Source organism: Mytilus galloprovincialis, chromosome 2, assembly GCF_965363235.1.
Source record: "Mytilus galloprovincialis chromosome 2, xbMytGall1.hap1.1, whole genome shotgun sequence".
Lineage (NCBI taxonomy): Eukaryota > Metazoa > Mollusca > Bivalvia > Mytilida > Mytilidae > Mytilus > Mytilus galloprovincialis.
In genome coordinates this window covers 81,428,866-81,448,110 of record NC_134839.1, presented here as the reverse complement: position 1 = coordinate 81,448,110, position 19,245 = coordinate 81,428,866, and the positions used below count along the sequence as shown (strand labels likewise).

General features: G+C 32.0%; 1 protein-coding gene across 1 annotated transcript; it reads right to left on the bottom strand.

Annotated features, from left to right (window-relative positions):
• Positions 1–3,838: 3,838 nt before the first annotated feature.
• Positions 3,839–17,739, bottom strand: LOC143064574 (STING ER exit protein-like). Its single transcript, XM_076237488.1, has 7 exons — positions 17,534–17,739; positions 16,258–16,372; positions 14,798–14,839; positions 13,022–13,145; positions 12,645–12,734; positions 5,291–5,383; positions 3,839–4,656 (listed from the first exon to the last, which is right to left on the bottom strand). The coding sequence occupies exons 1-7, from the start codon at positions 17,652–17,654 to the stop codon at positions 4,606–4,608; spliced, it is 636 nt and encodes a 211-aa protein (XP_076093603.1). The 5' UTR covers positions 17,655–17,739; the 3' UTR covers positions 3,839–4,605.
• Between the last annotated feature and the right edge of the window lie 1,506 nt (positions 17,740–19,245).

Below are 19,245 nucleotides of genomic sequence, written 5' to 3'. Positions count from 1 at the left end.
ATTAGTAAAGTACTGTTAAGCATTAGTGTTTATGGTTTTCTTGTATATATACATAAAATACCATTGAGATTGTTATAACATTGTAATGTGAACATTCATGTCAAGTAAGAGTAAAACCTTCTATGAAGGACAATTTTACAATAGAATTGATTTAGTGTTAAGAATATGGGCAAAAAGTTATATTACTGTAGATTCTTCTATTTTTGTAGGACAAATTGTCTTTGATACTTGATTTTGTGATTATGGAAAAGTTTCCATACCCAGCTGATAGGAAATTTATACTTCATTGTATAATTGAATTTGTGGTTTGCCTCTTCTAACAATTTAAACAAAAGTCCGTACCCAACAAATAATAATAGATCCACTGTATACTTTGAAACTTAGGGGGCCTAATCTGGGATCCCAGACACAGTATCACTTCTTTGCTAATTGTACTCCTTTACCAAAATTGGTAGAACAGTGGATTTCTTCAGGTTTGACTGATTCATTCACTGAATGGTACAGTAGTTGTTTGGGAAATGGAAATAAAAGTTAAATGTTAAAAGTGTGTAATATACATATATATGTTAAAATACTTAATGAAACTTACAGCTGCTAGTTATTAGCTATATTGTTTTACATTAGTCTGCTTTGTAAAGTTCCTAAAGGTATACAATGATGTTGGGAAGATTTAACATATCAATTTAGCAATTGCTTAAGTGATGCATATTTACTGTTTTGCTGTAGAAATGGCCAAAGCTTGAGTCTAACTGCTTATAGTTTAAGTAAATATGTACACATTTCATTAACTTTATGTGAAAGATATTTGTTTATTATAGTCCCTCAATAACCGGATTTTGGAGAGCTTATAATGTAAGAATTATCTCTGCCTGGTGTGGCTAAACAAGGTTGTCTGTGTCATTATCTATAATTTATGAAATAGTGATTTTATTGTCAGGTTTTTTATTGAAAATTGTTATAGAAAATCATGGTTCCATATAGTATGTAAAACATATGTTCATGTAATATACTTTTTTCTCATTTGAAACATAAAATTGATAGCTAATCATTTTTCGTAATCATTTTTTTTTTTTTAGTTTTTGAATTGTTCTCCACCTGATGTAAATTCAGGCTTTGTTATGAAAAGATGCCAAATAAAATTGTTTGTTATATCAAGTATTTTTTTGTCATTTAACCTCAAAAGTGATAAATATGCCTTTATTTACTTGAATGGGTAAGTTTTACTACATGTATAAAACAAATCAACATAGAAAAGAAAATCTTTTATTTATTCTTAATCTTCAGAAATGAACTACTATTCTAATTTGCCAACAGCTGCTGTAACATAAACCATGACACCTCTTGTTGGAAATTTATAAAGCAATCACATCTATCAAGTTCAAAAGGAAAAACTGATGAAAGATAGAGAGTAAAAAAACTAGGAGGATTCTGAAACAACCCAACAACAAAATGATTAAGAGACATAAAGAGGGCAATATAAAAAAGTCAACAATAAATAGTCTTAACAGCATTTCAAAATCAAAATTGACCATTGTCGATAAAAGATGTACAAAAAATGAACGAATCCATCTAAGGTCTGCCTGGATATGTAGTCTTGACTAGGTATTATCTGTCTTAATCAATTACCCAATCACAATTAACTTGATAACTCTAGTGGGACCTAGAGTCCCTGAGAACATTGGTTTATTGTCTTGCTTGCTAAAAAGTCACAGAAATAAGACCGTGATTACTATCACTGGCAGTGTGAAATATTTGTATTTAGCAATATATTTGGGAAGTTAAATAACTTAAATGACTTTTATTGCTAACAGTTACTCACTGATGTTAACTGATCTAATCACACAAACTTTAACATGTATACTAAGCAAAAGTTTCAAAGTCAATAGGCCATGTCTGACTTGACTGAGGGGACAAATAATCTTCATGGAAATGAGAAGTACATATGTGAATAGATCTGCATACCAACAAGTATCATAGACCTTCACCAGCAGTTTCCCTTAAACTGACCTTATCACCAACTTACATTGGTGATGACATAGAAACCATCCATAACAGTATACCTACAGTCTTGCTTTTTGTCGAACTTACAACTTCTATCGCAGAAAGCTCGCCATAGCGGAGTTGGCATTCAGTACACTTCTTAAAAGCTTTATATTTGAGACGGTGGAAGATAACAGACATTTTTCATTTGACCTCGACCTCATTTCATGGATCAGTGGACAAGGTTTTTTTTAGTTTTGTCGGTCAAGTCCATATATCAGATAAGCAATAAGTCGTCCCTTATTGGTGAAAGGAATGATTGTAAGGTGTACATGTCCAACTGGTAGGTGTCTTCTGACCTTGACCTCTTTTTCATGGTACAGTGATCAAAGTTAAGTTTTTGAGTTTAGGTCTTTTTTCTAATAAATATGCAATAGGTCAACTATATTTGGTGTATGGAAATATTTTATGATGTACATATCTTCTTTTTATATACATGTATGTCAGTTTCACAGGTTTTATTTGAACTTAACCTCATTTTCACAGTTCATTGCCCAGTGTTAATATTTTGTGATTTGGTCTGTCTTTTTTAACCTATAAGCAAAAGGTCAACTATATTTGTTGTATGGAATGATTGTAAGGTGTTTATATAAAAAAGAAGATGTGGTATGATTGCCAATTAGACAACTCTCCACAAGAGACCAAAATGACACAGAAATTAACAACTATAGGTCACGGTACGTACGGCCTTTAACAATAAGTAAAGCCCATACAGCATAGTCAGCTATATTAGGCCCCAAAATGATAATGAAAAACAATTCAAACGAAAAAACTAACGGCCTTATTTATATAAAAAAAATGAACAAAATAATATGTAACACATATACAAACGACAACCACTGAATTACAGGCTCCTGACTTGGGACAGGCACATACATACATAATGTGGCGTGGTTAAACATGTTAACGGGATCGCAACCCTCCCCTAACCTGGGACAGTGGTATAACAGTATAACGAATTATAAAAATCAGTTGAAAAAGGCTTAACTCATCAGATGGACAAAAATACAAGTGGATGTGGTTATGTCTGTCTGGAGGGTATCATATGACCTTGACCTCTTTTTCATAGTTCATTGGTTAATGTTAAGTTTTCCTGGTAAAGTTTGTTTCTTAGATACTACAAGCAGTGGGTCATCTATATGTAATGCATAGATTGATTGTAAGGTGTAATGTCTGTCTGGCATGGTTTCTCTGACCTTGACCTCATTTTCATGGTTCATTAGTCAATGTTTAGTTTTCTTGGTTAAGTCCATTTCGTAGAAACTACATGTATAAGCAGTGGGTCTATTTTTGGTGTATTTAATAATTGTAAGGTATGCATGTATTTCTTGTTTGATTTATCTGACCTTGGACTCATTTCCTTGTATCATAGTTAAGTTTATATGATACTTGTAGTAAAGCTTTATAGTTAGAACTATCAACATAAAATGAGTGGTTAGTGAAGGAGGCGAAACATTTCAGTGTGTGCACTCTTGTTTTAATTTTGTCGAGGTGAGACAAAAATCAATAGATCAATAAAACGTGCAAACAACATACAAACTGTCATGAGTCTAAACAAATCTTATATTATACCAAATTTACCTGCAGTGCCACACACTGTTCATCAAGAACTATTGCAATAACCCACTAAAGGGTAGGGAGGTTTGCTGTTACAAGGCAAAAACTCTTCCTCTATTCTGGTAGTCCAAATCTTCCAAAATTATTTAAAGATTTTGATAGTTATTCTTCTTGTATGTTATTGACAAGTTCAAACTGATCTAAAACTTGCATATATTACACAGTATAATTACTAACACTATTGTAGTCTCAAAATTTTATTCATAAATGGATCTTGATTTTAACAATCATCAATTTTATCTTAAAACATGACTAAAATAAAACTTCCATTATTTGTTGACACATTAATGACAACCAAATTGAAGGAACATACCACTTCACTATCTTCCTACACAGTAACATCTCTCAAATATCACGTTAAACCATCAATCATAAAAGTTCTTACTGCCTCATTCTCAATCCTCAATTTCATAGAAGTTTTAACAAAAGTTCTATGACATTTATAATTGAAATTTGTTTCCATGAAAGCTATGGAAAAAGTTGCTTCAAAAATAACAGCTTAATATTAAACATCACATGAAACATTTCAACATCATTAGAATTATATGAAAACTATAAAGCATACTGTGGATTCATTATTTTTTGTGGGATACCAATTTACGTGGTTTTCATTGGTATAGCCAGAGGTGAACCATAAATTTAAATGTTAAAAGAATCTGAAAATGCAAGATTTCCTCAATCTACGAAAATAAAATGAATCCACAGTAAAAGAATAGCAGATACATAATTATTCCTTCATACAAATAATGAAACATTTTATGAGCATATGTGGGAAATGCAAGTCTTTATATCATAATCTGTAGGTCTCAGTACAAACTTATCTATACTTAATCTTTATAACAACAACTCATATGACAGTATGAATAAAACTTATTTTACAAAAGATGTCCATGTTATATACATAGTAAATTGTTTAAATTTTTATAGACAGTCACATGACTATGGTTCTCACGTCTTGTCAATCAGTGTTCCTTTTGTCTTTTTCTTCGCCTCTTCAGCCTGTAAATAGTACAAATGAATTAAAATACATATTTAAAATAGGAAACAATAACAAAACAGACAAAAGAAAGCATTTTAAACTGTTTGTTCTGTTAATCTGTTTATACATGAATGGACACAAAACAATCCTAGTGCAAGTAAGTAAATCTACAGTACGGTACCAGTAGTTTAATAAGTATCTTTTTTGATCTTTTTTGTGTGTGAAAAGATATTTCCTTTCATTCAATTATTTTGGAAATATAAAATGAAAAATGGTTAAGTTAAAATACCATTGTTTAATAATACTTTCAACACAAGAGAATACAAAACGCAGTCATACATAAAACTGTAAACTACTTCATTTTTTTTATACCTGGTGTACACAAGGAGAAAAACTATTCCCATCAATTATTATTAATATCAATAAATAACATTTGGATTTTTTTTAGTTATCCCCCATATGATTAACAAATGTATTATTCATCTTGTATAAATGTGTTGAATCACATTAACACAAAAAAGGTTTTTCCCTGGAAACTCAGTATTCATCCACCAATAAAAACTGGCCTCCATGTAATAGTCCAAAAGCTGTGCTTAAAAGTGGTGTTAAAACACAAAAGGTGCACTGGCATATACATGACATTACTATAATTACCTCTTCCATCAGCTTTCTTTTATTCATTCCTTTTCTTATTAACTGCTTCTCTATTACTCTGGCATTAGCAGCATATGAGTCAGCTATTTCTTTCTATAAACATAATTCGATTGAGGTACAATGAGGCATAATGAATTTATAATAGCAATAACTACAGTCCCTATTGTACCTGATATCTATGCATTAATTTATGTTGACCTACATGTATCATATTTCAACAAGTCATGGTTCTTTGGAAATCAGTAGGACCAAAGAACTCTGTAAAAGTAGAAATTTTTGTGGAGGATTTAATTTCATTTATTTTGTGGAAAGAATATAATTATCTATGAAATTTAACCCCCCATGAAAATTTAACCTACATATAATACTGTATAATGTCACCTCCATTTAATTGAAACCATTACATTAAACCCCCATGATTTTTTATCAAGAGACAAAACCACGAAAATGTTTACCCCACGAAAGTTAATGTTTCTATAGTAAATGTAACTTAAGAAACTCCATTCTGAAAAAGCTTCAGCAATGTTTTTCATCATCCAAACAAACCGGGTTTGTCTAGATGTAGTCATCTAGCAAAACATATTTAGCATGGTAGTATTGCATGCATGTCATTTCCACCACTTTGATCCCTAAATGGAACTAAATCTTTGAAATCCCATGTATTAACTAGAGGCTCAGAGCCGCTCTCAAGAGCCTGTGTCGCTCACCTTGGTCTATGTGCATATTAAACAATGGACACAGATAAATTCATGACAAAATTGTGTTTTGGTGATCATGATGTGTTTGTACATTTTTATATCTTACTTTACTGGACATTCTTCTTGCTACAGTTATCACTATCTATAATGAACTTGGCCCAGTAATTACAGTGGAAAATATATTCTACAAATTTACAAAAATTTACAACCAGATGCTCCGCAGGGCGCAGCTTTATACGACCGCAGAGGTTGAACCCTGAACGGTTGGGGCAAGTATGGACACAACATTCAAGATGGATTCAGCTCTAAATTTGGATTGTGATTAAATAGTTGACACAGCATAGGTTTCTGACACAGAAGGAATGTGGTCTAATGAACTTAAAATATTTTTTTTGCCTTTGAGCAATTCACTATGCTGTTGAATATTAATCCTCTCAAAAAAATGTTTGAAGCAATTTTCTTTTCATTTATGAAATCTGAAATGAGAAAAATTTAACCCCCCACCCCCATTTGTTTTCACATCCCCCTTTCCCTTTTTCCAAAACTGATCTCAATTCAAATTTCTAATGGAGTTTGCAACAATAACTACTCATTTAAATACATCATAAAATAATAAAATGTAAAATAAAGTGCTTGTTATCACTGAATGGTAAAGATTGTTTTAATTTATCAGTTGGTAGAAAAAGTGAATATACATTGTATATTGTATAAAACAATGATTTAAGTTGATTCAACTACTATTCTGGGCAAAGAAAGATAACTCCAATTGAAATATTAATTATATATCTGTATTGTATAAAACAAAGATTTAAGTTAATTCAACTACTATTCTGGACAAAGAAAGATAACTCCAATTAAAATTGCAATGAGATATTTCTTGCTATTGCACAATACTGAGTAATTGAAAATATTTGCTATTGCACAATACTGTGCAATTGAAGATTTCTTGCTATTGCGCAATACTGTGCAATTGAAAATTTCTTGCTATTGCACAATACTGTGCAATTGAAGATTTCTTGCTATTGCTGAATACTGTGCAATTGAAAATTTCTTGCTTTTGCACAAAACTTAATATAATAATTTTGGATCCTAATTTGAACCAACTTGAAAACTGGGCCCATAATCAAAAATCTAAGTACATGTTTAGATTCAGCATATCAAAAAAGCCCAAGAATTCAATTTTTGTTAAAATCAAACTTAGTTTAATTTTGGACCCTTTGGACTTTAATGTAGACCAATTTGATAACGGGACCAAAAATTAAGAATCTACATACACAGTTAGATTTGGCATATCAAAGTACCCCAATTATTCAATTTTTGATGAAATCAAACAAAGTTTAATTTTGGACCCCGATTTGGACCAACTTGAAAACTGGGCCAATAATAAAAAATCTGAGTACATTTTTAGATTCAGCATATCAAAGAACCCCAAGGATTCAATTTTTGTTAAAATCAAACTAAGTTTAATTTTGGACCCTTTGGACCTTAATGTAGACCAATTTGAAAACGGGACCAAAAATTAAGAATCTACATACACAGTTAGATTCGGCATATCAAAGAACCCCAATTATTCAATTTTTGATGAAATCAAACAAAGTTCAATTTTGGACCCTTTGGGCCCCTTATTCCTAAACTGTTGGGACCAAAACTCCCAAAATCAAACCCAACCTTCCCTTTATGGTCATAAACCTTGTGTTTAAATTTCATAGATTTCTATTCACTTTTACTAAAGTTAGAGTGCAAAAACCAAGAATAATGCTTATTTGGGCCCTTTTTTGGCCCCTAATTCCTAAACTGTAAGAACCAAAACTCCGAAAATCAATCCCAACCTTCCTTTTGTGGTCATAAACCTTGTGTCAAAATTTCATAGATTTCTATTAACTTAAACTAAAGTTATAGTGCGAAAACCAAGAAAATGCTTATTTGGGCCCTTTTTGGCCCTTAATTCCTAAAATGTTGGGACCAAAACTCCCAAAATCAATCCCAATCTTCCTTTTGTGGTCATAAACCTTGTGTTAAAATTTCATTGATTTCTATTCACTTTTACTAAAGTTAGAGTGCGAAAACTAAAAGTATTCGGAGGACGACGACGACGACGACGCCAACGTGATAGCAATATACGACGAAAAATTAAAATTTTTGCGGTCGTATAAAAATTTATGAAAATTGTTAAAAAATGACTATAAAGGGCAATAACTCCTTAAGGGGTAACTTGAAAATTTTGGTCATGTTGACTTATTTGTAGATCTTACTTTGCTGAACATTATTGCTGTTTACAGTTTATCTCTATCTATTATAATATTCAAAGTAATAACCAAAAACTGCAAAATTTCCTTAAAATTACTAATTCTGGGGCAGCCACCCAACAACAGGGGGTCTCTTTTGTCTGAAAATTTCAGGGCAGATAGGTCTTGACCTGATAAACAATTTATCCCTTGTCAGATTTGCTCTAAATACTTTGGTTTCAGAGATATAAGCCAAAATCTAGACATTTTACTCCTATGTTCTATTTTTAGCCATGGCGGCCATTTTGGTTGGTTGGCAGGGTCACGCCACACATTTTTTAAACTAGATACCCCAATGATGATTTTGGCCAAGTTTGGATTAATTTGGCCGAGTAGTTTCAGAGAAGAAGATTTTTGTAAAAGATAACTAAGATTTACGAAAAATGGTTAAAAATTGACTATAAAGGGCAATAACTCCTAAAGGGGTCAACTGACCATTTCGGTCATGTTGATCTTTTTGTAAATCTTACTTTGCTGAACATTATTGCTGTTTACAGTTTGTCTCTATCTATAATAATATTCAAGATAATAACCAATAATAGTAAAATTTCCTTAAAATTGTCAATTTAGGGGCAGCTACCCAACAACGGGTTGTCCGATTCATCTGAAAATTTCAGGGCAGATAGATCTTGACCGGATAAACAATTTTACCCCCATGTCAGATTTGCTCTAAATGCTTTGGTTTTTGAGTTATAAGCCAAAAACTGCATTTTACCCCTATGTTCTATTTTTAGCCATGGCAGCCGTCTTGGTTGGTTGGCCGGGTCACCGGATATATTTTTTAAACTAGATACCCCAATGATGATTGTGGCTAAGTTTGGTTTGATTTGGCCCAGTAGTTTCAGAGGAGAAGATTTTTGTAAAAGTTTACGACGCTGGACGATGACGCCGGACGCCAAGTGATGAGAAAAAGGCAGGGTTTACGTTTCTTTTCTTATTAATTTCACAGATAAATTAAAAAAAAATTGGGTTAAAATAATTTTGTACCAAGAGAAAAAGTTATGATATGAGCCAATACCAGATGCTCCGCAGGGTGCAGCTTTATACGACCACAGAGGTTGAACCCTGAACGGTTGGGGCAAGTATGGACACAACATTCAAGCTGGATTCAGCTCTAAATTTGGATTGTGATTAAATAGTTGACACAGCATAGGTTTCTGACACAGAATGAATGTGGTCTAATGAACTTAAAATATTTTTTTTGCCTTTGAGCAATTCACTATGCTGTTGAATATTAATCCTCTCAAAAAAATGTTTGAAGAAATTTTCTTTTTATTTATGAAATCTGAAATGAGAAAAATTTAACACCCCACCCCCATTTGTTTTCACATCCCCCTTTCCCTTTTTCCAAAACTGATCTCAATTCAAATTTCTAATGGAGTTTGCAACAATAACTACTCATTTAAATACATCATAAAATAATAAAATGTAAAATAAAGTGCTTGTTATCACTGAATGGTAAAGATTGTTTTAATTTATCAGTTGGTAGAAAAAGTGAATATACATTGTATATTGTATAAAACAATGATTTAAGTTGATTCAACTACTATTCTGGGCAAAGAAAGATAACTCCAATTGAAATATTAATTATATATATTGTATAAAACAAAGATTTAAGTTGATTCAAGTACTATTCTGGACAAAGAAAGATAACTCCAATTGAAATTGCAATTAGATATTTCTTGCTATTGCGCAATACTGAGTAATTGAAAATATTTGCTATTGCACAATACTGTGCAATTGAAGATTTCTTGCTATTGCGCAATACTGTGCAATTGAAAATTTCTTGCTATTGCACAATACTGTGCAATTGAAGATTTCTTGCTATTGCTGAATACTGTGCAATTGAAAATTTCTTGCTATTGCACAAAACTTAATATAATAATTTTGGATCCTAATTTGAACCAACTTGAAAACTGGGCCCATAATCAAAAATCTAAGTACATGTTTAGATTCAGCATATCAAAAAAGCCCAAGAATTCAATTTTTGTTAAAATCAAACTTAGTTTAATTTTGGACCCTTTGGACTTTAATGTAGACCAATTTGATAACGGGACCAAAAATTAAGAATCTACATACACAGTTAGATTTGGCATATCAAAGTACCCCAATTATTCAATTTTTGATGAAATCAAACAAAGTTTAATTTTGGACCCTGATTTGGACCAACTTGAAAACTGGGCCAATAATAAAAAATCTGAGTACATTTTTAGATTCAGCATATCAAAGAACCCCAAGGATTCAATTTTTGTTAAAATCAAACTAAGTTTAATTTTGGACCCTTTGGACCTTAATGTAGACCAATTTTTTGCCTTTGAGCAATTCACTATGCTGTTGAATATTAATCCTCTCAAAAAAAATGTTTGAAGAAATTTTCTTTTTATTTATGAAATCTGAAATGAGATAAATTTGCCCCCCCCCCCCCCATTTTTTTTCTTCACATCACCTTTTCCCTTTTTCCAAAACTGATCTCAATTCAAATTTCTAATGGAGTTTGCAACAATAACTACTCATTTAAATACATCATAAAATATTAAAATGTAACAAAAGGTGCTTGGTATCACTGATTGATAAAGATTGTTTTAATTTATCAGTTGGTAGTACATTTGTAAAAGTAAATATACATTGTATATTGTATAAAACAATGATTTAAGTTGACTCAACTACTATTCTGGACAAAGAAAGATAACTCCAATCAATTGAAAATTTCTTGCTATTACACAATATTGTGCAATTAGATATTTTTGGCTATTGCGCAATACTGTGCAATTGCACATATTTGCTATTGCACAATACTGTGCAATTGAAGATTTCTTGCTATTGTGCAATACTGAACAATTGAAAATTTCTTGCTATTGCACAATACTGTGCAATTGAAGATTTCTTGCTATTGCTGAATACTGTGCAATTGAAAATTTCTTGCTATTGCACAATACTTAATATAATAATTTTGGATCCTGATTTGAACCAACTTGAAAACTGGGCCATAATCAAAAATCTAAGTACATGTTTAGATTCAGCATATCAAAAAAGACCAAGAATTCAATTTTTGTTAAAATCAAACTTAGATTAATTTTGGACCCTTTGGACTTTAATGTAGACCAATTTGATAACGGGACCAAAAATTAAGAATCTACATACACAGTTAGATTTGGCATATCAAAGTACTCCAATTATTCAATTTTTGATGAAATCAAACAAAGTTTAATTTTGGACCCCGATTTGGACCAACTTGAAAACTGGGCCAATAATCAAAAATCTGAGTACATTTTTAGATTCAGCATATCAAAGAACCCCAAGGATTCAATTTTTCTTAAAATCAAACTAAGTTTAATTTTGGACCCTTTGGACCTTAATGTAGACCAATTTGAAAACGGGACCAAAAATTAAGAATCTACATACACAGTTAGATTCGGCATATCAAAGAACCCCAATTATTCAATTTTTAATGAAATCAAACAAAGTTCAATTTTGGACCCTTTGGGCCCCTTATTCCTAAACTGTTGGGACCAAAACTCCCAAAATCAAACCCAACCTTCCTTTTATGGTCATAAACCTTGTGTTTAAATTTCATAGATTTTTATTTACTTATACTAAAGTTATTGTGCGAAAACCAAGAATAATGCTTATTTAGGCCCTTTTTTGGCCCCTAATTCCTAAACTGTAAGAACCAAAACTTCCAAAATCAATCCCAACCTTCATTTTGTGGTCATAAACCTTGTGTCAAAATTTCATAGATTTCTATTAACTTAAACTAAAGTTATAGTGCGAAAACCAAGAAAATGCTTATTTGGGCCCTTTTTGGCCCCTAATTCCTAAAATTTTGGGACCAAAACTCCCAAAATCAATCCCAACCTTCTTTTTGTGGTCATAAACTTTGTGTTAAAATTTCATTGATTTCTATTCACTTTTACTAAAGTTAGAGTGCGAAAACTAAAAGTATTCGGACGACGCAGGACGACGACGACGCCAACGTGATAGCAATATACGACGAAAAATTAAAATATTTGCGGTCGTATAAAAACAAATCTGAATGTGTTCGTCAGCAGAGAGATCTTGTCAATTATGTGTGCCTTTGTGACGTCATTTACCAGATAGTGGGGATTGCCTGTATCCCTGCCTTATTAATGTTCAGCAAGCATCTTAGTAATCATCATTGTGCAGGATAAACTAAAAATAATGTTTGTTTAGTAAGTACTTAATCACAATTCCCTAATGACAACAGTAGTTCCGATTGTCAATTATTAGAATTCAATTAGCCGAATAACTTGCAATATACATGTAGCAATAGATGTTCACCAAAACCAAAGTTTTTAACGATAATGCATTGAACTCAAGAGTTGTCTATTTAATTATCATGAAAATACTTACAGCTTCTAGTTCATCTTCTTCATCTTCCACTGTTGATACAGTTACTGAACTGAATTTACCCATGTTCTTTGTATGTTTAGTCAGTGTTACCTATATAAATAAAATAAAAACAGAATTATAAGTAAAAACAAAATATGTTTATTCTTATCTAAATTGGTTAACGTTTATCCAATAAAATTACATGTTCCAATAAAATTTAGCTTAGCTAGTATTCAATAAATATCATTACCCCTTATGTCAGGACTATGTCAAGGATTTCTATTTTGTTGTTTACTTTTTCCTTTGCTTGTTTTAAAGAATGTTATATTTTTCAGAATTATGACAAAGTTAAGATATTCTGAGATTCTGGACCTAAACTGCTTTTCAATAAAACTCACTTTCTTAGATTTTGAAATCTGACTATAAACATCTGTTTTTGCTGCATCCCTCTTCAATGCATTGTCAACTATAAACATCACATTGCTGTTACCTTGGTGATGATAACACAACCATAGTCCACAACTAGCAAAAGACAAATAATATAAATAAATCAATTAAATCTCTTCAAGTAAATGCATGGCTACAAAATCAAATGCAACTCAAACTTGTCTAATCAAACACCTAACTTAACTGAACACTAATAATGTTAAGCTATTTACAATGTGCCAAAAGACTACGGCAGGTGTACAGCTTGTGGAAGAAACTGTAAAATACTCAATGATTTGAGGAGTTATAGAGTTCTACAACATCACTTTCATAACTATAGCTAAAAACAATGACTTGTAAATTCTTGATTTTGATATTGAGTCACAAAATGTTTAGCTTCAATTAGAGTTGTTGCATATATTATCTGAAACTGGTAGGGGAGGGGTTTAATTTTTTTTCACTTATCAAACATACTTGATTTTGGTAGAATACTTCTACAGAATGTAATCAAATACTTCTACAGACATGCAGAATGTAAAGAAACACTTCTACAGAATGTAGTCAAACACTTCTACAGAAAGTAGTCAAACACTTCTACAGAAAGTAGTCAAACACTTCTACAGAATGTAATCAAACATTTCTACAGAATGTAGTCAAACACTTCTACAGAAAGAAGTCAAACACTTTTACTGAATGTAAACAAATGCTTCTACAGAAAGTAGTCAAACACTTCTACAGAATGTAGTCAAACACTTCTACAGAAAGTAGTCAAACACTTCTACACAATGTGGTCAAACACTTCTACAGAAAGTGGTCAAGCACTTCTACAGAAAGTGGTCAAACACTTCTACAGAATGTAATCAAACACTTCTACAGAAAGTAGTCAAACACTTCTACAGAAAGTGGTCAAGCACTTCTACAGAATGTAAATGTAGTCAAACACTTCTACAGAATGTAGTCAAACACTCCTACAGAAAGTAGTCAAACACTTTTACTGAATGTAAACAAATGCTTCTACAGAAAGTAGTCAAACACTTCTACAGAATGTAGTCAAAAACTTCTACAGAAAGTAGTCAAACACTTCTACACAATGTGGTCAAGCACTTCTACAGAAAGTGGTCAAACACTTCTACAGAATGTAATCAAACACTTCTACAGAAAGTAGTCAAACACTTCTACAGAAAGTGGTCAAGCACTTCTACAGAAAGTGGTCAAACACTTCTACAGAATGTAATCAAACACTTCTACAGAAAGTAGTCAAACACTTCTACAGAAAGTGGTGAAGCACTTCTACAGAATGTAAATGTAGTCAAACACTTCTACAGAAAGTAGTCAAACACTTCTACAGAAAGTGGTCAAGCACTTCTACAGAAAGTGGTCAAACACTTCTACAGAATGTAATCAAACACTTCTACAGAAAGTAGTCAAACACTTCTACAGAAAGTGGTCAAGCACTTCTACAGAATGTAAACAAACACTTCTTCAGAATGTAAACAAATGCTTCTACAGAATGTGGTCAAACACTTCTACAGAATGTAGTCAAACACTTCTACAGAAAGTAGTCAAACACTGTAACAGAATGTGGTCAAGCACATCTACAGAAAGTGGTCAACACTTCTACAGACTATGGTCAAACACTTCTACAGACTGTGGTCAAACACTTCTACAGAATGTAGTCAAACACTTCTACATATATGACCAAACGCTTCTACAGAATTTTATCAGATGCTTAGTGTACTAAATCTTACTTTTTACATTTCTGTCTATATTGTTTCTCTATGCCTTCGGGTCTGAAACAGAAAAAGGTATTGATTAACTTAGAGTGCATATATATCTTAAAATTACCAAGCTGCAGAATGAATATGAAATCAACCCCTTTGATAAAGCCAAGGAAACTTTAATAAAGCCAAGTAAACTTTAATAAAGCCAAGTAAACTTTAATTAAGCCAAGTAAACTTTAATAAAGCCAAGGAAACTTTAATAAAGCCAAATAAACTTTAATAGAGCCAAGTTAACTTTAATAAATCCAAGTAAACTTTAATAAAGCCAAATAAACTTTAATTAAGCCAAGTAAACTTTAATAAAGCCAAGGAAACTTTAATAAAGCCAAATAAACTTTAATAAAGCCAAGTAAACTTTAATAAAGCCAAGTAAACTTTAGTAAAGCCAAGTAAACTTTAATAAAGCCAAGGAAACTTTAATTAAGCCAAGTAAACTTTAATAAAGCCAAGGAAACTTTAATAAAGCCAAATAAACTTTAATAAAGCCAAGGAAACTTTAATAAAGCCAAATAAACTTTAATAAAGCCAAGGAAACTTTAATAAAGCCAAGTAAACTTTAATTAAGCCAAGTAAACTTTAATAAAGCCAAGGAAACTTTAATAAAGCCAAATAAACTTTAATAAAGCCAAGGAAACTTTAATAAAGCCAAATAAACTTTAATAAAGCCAAGGAAACTTCAATAAAGCCAAGTAAACTTTAATAAAGCCAAGGAAACTTTAATAAAGCCAAGTAAACTTTAATAAAGCCAAGGAAACTTTAATAAAGCCAAGTAAACTTTAATAAAGCCAAGTAAACTTTACCATTAGAATCTTTGTAGGTCATGTAACCAGAAAATAGATTTATTTTAAATCTTACTTTATTCAGTTTACAGAGGAATGGGAAAGATATTGCAAATAAGAATATCAATTATATATAAAATGAATTGTTTCACAAGTATATTTCATAACATGTTCTATTCATATCAAATAATTATCCTGAATTTGCATGTAATATATGCCACATTAACATAAGCTGAAAATAATTAACCAATCAATCGAAGTAATATACGTACAGTACAACCTGGGACATCTTCTTAATTATTGTATGGTCAAATAATAATACAACATGAAGTTGAACCTGACATATGGATAGAAATTGTGTTTTGCAAATTTTGTTACACTGCTGAAATAAGCCAAAATTAGCACCCTTTTGAGTAAAATGTTTTTATACTGGAACTACCTTGTAGTTGTGTTTATTTCCTAATTACAGTAACACAGCTTTATTTTGTGCAATGTCAATCTCATCATGGAACTCTTTTTTCACAATCAGGGGTTCATTAATAAGGAAGAAAAATTAAGTTTAAACCTCGCCCTTTCCCAGTTTCTCAGCCTCATACAAAAAAGTTAATATTTTTCTGACATTGACATAATATTGTATATTTATGTTACCTTCTCAGAAACACAATATCATCGGGTTCACAGGTTAGTCTATGCGCATGTTTCTGACTGTCTATTACTCTTGCATTATCTCTTCTTCTCATTGGTAACTTATCCATTGCGCAATCTGAAAAACCAAAAAACAAGAGTGTATGTGTTGTTGCACTAATCGTATACTTACTTAGGGATTAGCTACATTTACCTGACAAATAAAATAAATGGTTGTAGATTTTTTAACAATTATTCGTGTCCATTTTGAGTAAAATGACAATTCTAAGAAACTTTTGTTTTTAACACTATCAAATGATAACTCAAATGAGGGATTGTTACTCATCCCCATACAATAAGTGGCCCCAACCTGTTAAATATAGAACTAAATAGAAGCAAACAAACTAGGCCAGCTGAAGCACTCCTCGTGGTGCAGAGTTTCTTGCTGCATTGAAGACCCATTGGTGGCCTTTGGCTGTTGTCTGCTCTATGGTCGGTTTGTTGTCTCTTTGACACATTTCCCAGTTCCATTCTCAATTTTAATCATAAACACTTTCCTCGTGAGTCATCTACATGTACACAATGGAATTATTTTAGGGATACGACAGATTTATGAGAAGCATTCCCAAACCAGCAATTTTAATACAAAACTACTATCATGACTACAGATTTCATACATGTACACTACAGCTCGGGTGGATTTTGCTTTGTCCACCAACCCACCATGGGAGTGGACACCGGGTGGGCAAAATTTCTACCTTGTCCACTCTGCCCACCTGTAGGAGTGGGCATTCAATTTCTTTTGTTTCATCTAAAGACTTGCAAGTACAATCACTTGGTAAAAGCAGATAAGCATTTGTAATCAATATTTTTACAAAAAAGAGATTATAGCTAGAGTGGGCAGGTGGAAAAAGCAAAATCCACATGGGCTGTTGTGTATACGTAGTGTAGGGTGGTAATGGGGGTACCTTCATGATAAATAAGGGTAAAAATTCTCACCAATTGACGTTAACAGTAATTTTAGGTGCATGACGATAAAATGTACATTTTCTTTTAGACGATAAAGTATTCAACTGATTTTGACACATCACTTTATTTTATTCTCTCCAAAAATGACGATATAAATGATAATTTAAATTATTTGAGACCTCTGACAAATTAGAATAAGGATATTTTAACGAATCTTGACAAAAGTTTAACCAATTTGACGCTAACAGTAGCAGAAAATGACAGTTAGACGCCTGACAGTAAAGCCTAAACTGCTAAAGGGCATAATTTACTACCCTCTTTATATCGGTACCTAAAATAAGAGACATTTGACCACAAATGCAGTAGTATACATAGAGAGGTTTTTCTCCCTGGTATTCTTCCTGATCTTTCGTGTCCGTACACACTACACTTCTTGATACAACTTTAGGCATTTTGTTATTTAATTACAACATGTTCAACAATATCGTGCAAAATTCGTCGTTAAAATCGTGTCGCTTAAAACATTAACCAAATGACAAATTATTTCCCCTTATACGTATTAATAAAAGCATTTAATCTTTGCAAAATCTGATCCTCTTTTAAGTGCATTAATATTTTAAAGTCATTTTTAAAATTTCATTAAATACTATTAGATTGTATTAAAAAGGTTATTTCTGATTTTGATATGATATAAGCGTCAAAGTTTTGGCCAGTTTGTTCTGCTCTGAAATCGATTAAGGTATAACAAAGTTGACGTATATTTTTTTAAACTGCAACGCACCTCAACCAACTAGTACGAAATAAAAAATTGGAAACAACACGTTATAGATTCCGTATTTGACGGTATAAAGTCCAAGGCGCTTTTCTGGATTTACGGATACATTTATCAGAAACGCTCAATTTGATAATCCCGAATATATGAAAGCCAAGAAAATATAACATAACTGAATTTTTGAGTGTGACATGGACTGCTTGGGGCACGTACCCCCTTTTGTGTCTCTGGTCACCCGCCACTACAGTGTCATGTAGCTATTGTCTTATCTTGTCTTATTTTATGTTCAGATCATGCCTTTCAAAGCCACACCTCTGGTTACAGAATAAAATGAAAGGCGTATCATGTTTAACACCATAACTAAAAGTTTATTATACTTTTATAAAATCATGGCTAAAACAAAAGATTATTTAGATTTTAACTATTCACTGACTTAGTGGTTGCAAGCAACTCTTTCTTTTTATTCACTGGTAAGGGAAATAATATCGTTTTACGTCTAATGTGCAAAGCAAACCAGCGTTTTTACTGATGTATATTTTACAAGACGAAGAAAGTCTGTAAATCTTCAGTTACATCGACAGTTACAGAGCAAGGCACTAGCATCCAATATTAGTTGAGAACTGACTTCTAGTTTTTCTAATGTTCTTAATTTGGATGATAGTTTATATCAAAGGCCAAAGCAGGACATAAGTGAATGCAATTGTCTAATGTTTTAAAGTCCTCCTCACATAAGAGTTATGTTTGGTTGACGTCAACTTGGTTGTAAGCTGTCCTATTACATTGGAGAATATATGTACCAGTACGGAGACGCGGAAGTTTGATAGAGAGACACTGGAAGTCTTTATGGCAGAAGTCTAGACACTTGCCAGAGCATTGTATAGATGAACAGATTTAAAATTTGATGTTGAAATAAATGAAATACTCGAAAGTAAACAGACATGGTAAACACCTGTACGACTCAGAAGATGTCAATCGCTTTCATGATCGAATTTTTTCACTTTAATTTCGAGTCATCTAAAATGTTAAAGATTCGGATGATAAGCTGTATTTAAGGTGTTATGGGTGTTGTTCGCTATCTTGGTTGGTAAAAAACAGAGATTCTAAGGGCCAGATTTTTAACCAAGTTAGCAAAATTTAATGCAGAAATGCAGATAACTAATGTGAATTATCATTAAAAAAAAACCAATTCATAAGAATATAACTTACAAATATTAATATATGTACAAGTGTAAGTGATAAATTCGTCCTGGTAAAATATATCTGGGCGGACA